This window comes from Mesoplodon bidens (assembly GCF_964165515.1).
Source record: "Mesoplodon bidens genome assembly, chromosome: 1".
Classification (NCBI taxonomy): domain Eukaryota; kingdom Metazoa; phylum Chordata; class Mammalia; order Artiodactyla; family Ziphiidae; genus Mesoplodon; species Mesoplodon bidens.
Window position 1 is genome coordinate 28967526 of NC_138176.1, and position 6000 is coordinate 28973525.

The following is a 6000-nucleotide window of genomic DNA, read 5'->3' on the forward strand; positions in this document are numbered from 1 at the left end:
GCCTCCAGACCTTTCCCACAGAGCACAGGGACCCTATGGGAACCAGGGCCAACCTTCTACCTCCCCAAGCTGATTTTTCTCTTCTCAGGGACCCATTTTTACCTTCCACCCTATTCCTGCAACCCTCCCTTCCAAAGGGAAGAGCTGTCCTTCCGTTTCTGAAGACTGGAATCAGGCTATCTCCCACTGAGGTCCCTGGAGCGGGGCAGGTGCTGGATGGCCCTGCTCCACCCTCTCTTCTGGGGCCACAGTCACCACCTGAGTGCCCTCTCCAAAAGGAGCAGCTCTCCAGATAGCCCCAGTCAGGGGCCTCCCTCTCCCACTGGCGACCTCGACTTTTAGCCAAGCCCTCGGCTGGAGACCCAGGGCTTTCCAAACAGGAAAGGAGACAGGGCATCTCCCAGGGGTAGCTCCGAGGCCCTCACCTGCCCAGGATTTTGCTGACACAGCCGTGGCTGACCCGCAGCTGCCGGGAGATGTCGCAGGGCCGCACACCCTGGTGGGCCAGCTCCACGATGCGCTGCCTCACCACGTCGGGCAGGGGCCTGCCATTCACAAACACCCCCCCAAGCTGGTTCACACCCCCGTGCCCTGCTGGGGAGAGACAAGAAAAAAAAACAACACCCCACACACAGCAGGGACCGGCCATTAGTCAGGGTCCGCGACCCAGGACGTGCAAAGGGAGCAGGCAGGGCGGAAGGGCATGTTCCCGGACTCGCGGGAGAACGAAGGCCGCCGACCACAATGCAGAGGATTAGGGACTGGAATCTGCGGAGCTGCAGAAACGCGGAAGCGCAGATGCTGGGCGGAGGGCTGGGAAAGAACGCGGCTCTAAGACCGGTGCGACGCCAGGGAGAAAGTGACGGAAGGAATGGGGAAGCGGGGCGAGAGGGAAAAAAAGGGAAGAGGGGGAGAAAAACAGCACAGTGGGAATTAATGCCAGCAGTAAAGAATGTAGGGAAGAGAGGACAGGAAGGGCCGGGCGGAGGAAGGAACCGGAGCGGTGCGGAATCCCGCCTGAGCCGCAGGCAAGAGGGAGTTGTAGGAGCCTGCTTGGAGGCGGATGATTCTGGGGTGTTTGGGTCCGGTTGACTCTGTACATAAGGACTCCAAGCACAGAGAGGGCCTAAGTCCCTGACATCCCCCCTTTTGCTCCCTACCTCTTTTCTTGTATTTATTTTTAATTGGAGTTAGAGTTTTCCTGCCTCTTTTCCTGTGTTTTTGTTTTGTTTTGCTTTCTGATGGGGAGCTTTTCTTTCCTTTATGTTTTCTATCTTTAGATATTTGGGGAGCCATATTTCCCCTTCGCCTCTGTAGTGTTTAAAGTTCAAAGAAAGCCAAGTGGAGGAGGGAAGGCTGAAGAGGCAGGGGCCCAGAATCTGCTGCGCTCGGAGACGGGGAGGCAGCGGAGAGCGGCAAGGTGCCGGGGTAGCAGCCACAGAACGCAGACTGCTTGGGTTCGTCCGCCTGCCGCGCTGCGCTAGGCTTGGGGCCCACGGCCTCGCTCAGGACGCATGGTACAGGTAGCCCAGGCGGGCTGAAGGCACACGGGGCACCCTGTGCAGCCAGCCCGAGCCAGCTCGTGTCCATCTGACCTTTTAGACCTCCGCAGCCACTCAGGAAACCGGGCAGCAACGGCGTTTGCTCTCCTGGGCAAGAGGAGGGTGCTGGGTCTCCAACCAGACTCCGGCGCAGGCTCCCAACCTCGGAGCCGAGGTGGTCGCCGGATGCCAGGCCTGAGGACGCTGCCTGGCGCCCCATTCTCCCTGGCTGACAGCAGTCTAGAAATCCTGCACCCAAAGCCATCAACCTGCAGCCGCAGTTACTGAGCAATCCAACCGCAGAGAGTTCTAGCGGCAGAGTCCGACCTGACCAGGCCAGCAACCTGCAGTCCCTGTCCTGCTAGCCTCAGGCGACTTTCGGAGAAAGCGGGGACATTTGCACCCGACTCGCTTCTCTCCCGTTCCCTTCTGGGGGACCGAGAATAGGGGCCGGCGAAACCCCTGGGGAGAGGCCTCTGATCTAGAGGCGGGAGGGAGGCCGGAGCCTCTTATTCTACCCCTCATCCGTGCTAGGCTCCCTACCTCTAGCCCCGCTCCTCACCCCTCCCCTCCCTCCAAACCCAACCATCAATAATTTAGGCCCCGGGAGAACTCGCGTTACCGGTATGAAAAGGCGGCAGCTGCGGGCAGATTAAAGATGAATAATTCAGCCTCCCCGGGCTCCGGGCCCAGCCCCTCGACCCCAATCTAAGGGGTGGGTAAAGGAAGGGGGCACGGCGGGAGTCCAGGGCTGGGGCCGAGAACCTGCGCTGAGTCGGGCCTGGAATGCGCCACTGCCGCCGGCGCCGACTCGGGCTGCCGCTGCTGGCCGGCCAGCCCGCCCGCGCCGCGATATCTCCCTTCCTCCGACCACCTTCGGCTCGCCTTGCTACCCTTTCGGTTTCAAAGTGGCACCCACTGGGCGGCCAGGACTCGGCAGATCCCCCGCGGAATCGGCAAAAGAGGAGAGGCAGCGGGGCCAGGAGGCCGGCGGGCTGGGCGAAGACGGCGTGGTACCCCGTTCCACTCCCTCCGAAAAGGAGTCAGGATTTCAGTCTCGGCTCCCAGAAACCCGCGGCAGCCGGAGGCCCCTGGCTCGGATTTCCTGTGCTTGGAAATTATTTAGGGAAATATATTTTGTCACAGGAGTATTTTTTAAAGCATATATATAGATATATATAGATATATATATATAGATATATATAGATATATATAGATATATATAGATATATACGCTAAATATATGCTTAGAGAAAAATACAGCTCTCCCTCCTAGGCTCTCTTGTCCCAAGCACAGATCCAAGCCAGGTCTAAAAAGTTTCCCTGTGAAAAGTTACAAATCATCCTTGATTATTAACCTACAGAGGAGGGAAAGTTTTCTATTCAGAATCTATTTATCTTTAAAAAAAGAAGGCGGCAAAACAAAACAAAACAAACAAAAAATACCTCTGAACAAAAAATACCTCTGAATTGTTTTCCAAGCTAAAGACATATGACAAGAATTAGATAAATTCAAATTTCATTAAAATAATTCTCTTTTCCTAGTTTTAAATGTCTTTTCTCCCCTTCTCCTTTTTCCTGTAACACTTTTTTCTGTTTTCTGGCTCTTCTTTCCTCCCCCTTGTTTTGATTTCTCTCTCCTTTCTCCCCAGCTTTGGCATTTGCCTTCCTTTTGTTCTTCCCCCCTCCTTTTCTCCCTCTTTTCCTATCCCCTGGCCAGGTTACTGGCTGGCCCATCCTTACCAGGTAGTGGGAGCCCAGCAAGGAGCCTCCAGAACTAGAAGCTAAGCTTTGCTCTACCCAGGGATCGCCTGGAAGGCTCTTCTACATGATCTCTCACAGACTTCGATTGCTCCTTGGAATCCCTCTTTGTTTTTAGAGCATCTCCCAGGGAGAGGCAGAGAAAGATGACCACCACGTCCTGCCAATCTCAGACTCCCAACTCCAGGACAAGAGGGGAAGGAGTAGGATGGAAGGTAGGAAAAAAAAGAAGAGGAAGGAAGTATTTCAAACCAGCCCACAAGAAGCCTTGGCTGGGCTGGCAGGGCCAGGAGGTGCTGGGAGCTGAGGGTCAGAAGGGGGCACCCCACCCCCACACTCTTCAGCCTGATTGTCCTGACACTGAGGCTGCCCTTGCTGGGAGTCTCCTCCTGGACCACCACACTCTAAGTTCCAGAAAGGTAGAGATGAGGGGAGGGAGGAGGGGGAGGCCGAGAGAGAGAAAGAGAGAAGATAAAGAAAACACAACACAACACAAAACCCTGAAAACTGCCTGTCCATTAGTCCCCCAGCTCCAGTCAAGAGGGTGGCCAGGGAGTAGAGTGGTTGGAGCCAGGGTCAGGGGCTGTGGATCCACTACCTAAGAAAAAGCAGGTGGAAGGAAGGAGGGTGATGGGCACCAGGGAGGTAGGAAGGCAGGTAGAAGAAGTATGAGCGACAAGGCAGAAGGGAGAGAAACTGGGGGCTTTAGAAACACCGGGAAATGAGGAAGAACGAAAGGGGTGACCAGAAGAAGCCAGGGTGGCCTCCAAAATGGGACCTGAGCGCGTGGGGAGCCAGGGCCGCGCAGGACGGGACCGGGTGGGACGGGGAGCCCCGAGCTGGGGCAGGAGCCGGGCGCCGGTACTCACGGTGCATCGCGGAGAAGGGGTCTGCTTTGCAGTGCATATCCATGGGGAGACAGAGGAGCGGGAGCAGCGCGGCCGCCGCCGCCGTGTCGCCTCTCAAACTCAACTTCAGGACTTGAGGAAAAAAGGGAGGGACGGTGGGGGCGGGGGGTGAGCTCCCGGCTGCGGCGGAGCGCTCGGGGGCGGGGGGGCGCCGCGCTGCGCTCCCCGCGGGGACTCCTCCCGGGCCTGCCGGAGCTTGCAACCGCAGCGCCCGGAACTTCCCACCGTCGGGGCGCGGGGCTGGGCGGTCAGCAGAACGGCCCCGGGGTGGCAAGCCGGGCCGGAGGGACCTGGGGGCGCATGGCGCGCGCGGCAGCTGCGGCCAGGGCTGAGGCTGGGCGGGGGAGACGGCTCGCTCAGCTCCCCTGGAACCCGTTCATCCAGAGGCGGCGGTCGGAGTAGCCGAGGAGCAGGGGCGGCCCGAGGGCGCCGGGCGGGGAGCCGGGCCGCTCCAAGTGCCGGTGAGTTGGCGAAGTTGGCAAAGAAGTAGCAATCCTCGGGATGTCCGAGCGGGCGCCTTCGGGAGGGGAGAGCGCGAGCCGGGCCCCCGCCCCCGGAAAAGGCTGGCGCGCTCCGCCGCGGCCGAAGAGCCGGGAGGGAGGGAAGAAAGGAGGGAGCCGAGGGACGCCGGCAGCACTGGACTGGCCCCAGGTGGGTTGCGTTTGCGAGAAGACTCGGCCGGAGACTGGAGCCTCGGCTCCCGGTGTATGTCTCTCTAAAAGCTGCAAAGCCCCCTCCAGACCCCCTCCCTCTCCCCGCGCTGGGAGATGGATGACTTGTCAGACAAAGGCAATAGATTCCACCACTCTGTGATTCGCCAGCGCCGGAGCCCCGAGCTTCGGCGAGGAGGGCCCCGCGCCTGTCACTCCGGTGCCGGCGAGGGGAGGGCAGGGGAGGGGGAAACGGGAGGGAGAGAGGGAGGGAGGGAGGAGAGGGTGAAGGGGGAGGGGGAGGGAGGGGGAGGGCAGGGCAGGGGAGCGGCCCAGGGGGAGGGGGAGGGGAGCCTGGGATTAAAACTACATTGAGAAACGAAACTCGCCGATAAGATAAACGTTAGATAAGGATAAAGAGCGGCCAGTCTAATGAATATTCAGGCAACGACTGAGGGTCGCAGAACGCGACACGCTCGGAAGCCGGCTCGAAGTCCCAACTCACCCAGCCCTGCCATCCACTGGCCAGTGCCCGCATGAGCCACGGGGCCCCGAGCTCGGTCCGCAACCCTACTCCTATCTCCCCTACTCTCAGCTCTCAGTTCCCTTCCGTTCCTCCTGGTTCTTCCTTCCTCTCTCTGGTCCTTCCCTTTCGCCTGTCCCTCCTGAGGTAACTCCCCACCCACATATCCCCAATTCTCATTCCGGGGCAAAGTGTCCGGCAGTTTTTCCTCTCTCGTCCCACGCACGGCTGCGCGCAGGGCTTCCCTCGTCCCCTTGCCTAACGGGGTCTGGACAGCCCAGAACGCTCGGTTTAGAATCGAGCTGGAGACCTCCGGCGGGAACCCACCTGCCTCAGTGGGACCCAACGGACGGTGCGAGAGCCCGGGGACTTGGCTCCTGGACCCTCGGGTGGCCGGGGAGGGGGCTTGGGGAGACAGTGCAGAACGACTAGTCGCTGACGGCTGAGGACGCGGGAGACCGAGGCTCGGCTCGCTCTCCCCGGCTGGGGAGAAGAAGCTGTGAACGAGGCTGAGCGCCGCCCGCTGCCAGCTCGGCGGATCCAGAGCAAGCGCAGGAGGCGCAGCGCGCTCGGCCCGGACCCGCTCCTGCCGGGGCAGCTGGTCCAGCCTCTGCAGC

General features: G+C 59.9%; 1 protein-coding gene across 5 annotated transcripts in view; it reads right to left on the bottom strand.

Annotated features, from left to right (window-relative positions):
• PAX2 (paired box 2) overlaps positions 1 to 5445 on the bottom strand; it is an 81716-nt gene extending 76271 nt beyond the window's left edge. For 3 of the 5 annotated variants that reach the window (XM_081225144.1, XM_081225140.1, XM_081225142.1), the window contains exons 1-3: positions 5366 to 5445; positions 4172 to 4282; positions 426 to 594 (exon numbers count right to left, since the gene is read on the bottom strand). In XM_081225144.1, the coding sequence (XP_081081270.1) occupies positions 426 to 594; positions 4172 to 4282; positions 5366 to 5378 (293 nt within the window). In that variant the 5' untranslated portion in view covers positions 5379 to 5445. The remainder of the gene's footprint in view (positions 1 to 425; positions 595 to 4171; positions 4283 to 5365) is intronic. The other 2 variants (XM_081225141.1, XM_081225143.1) reach the window with 1 other exon arrangement.
• Positions 5446 to 6000: the final 555 nt, after the last annotated feature.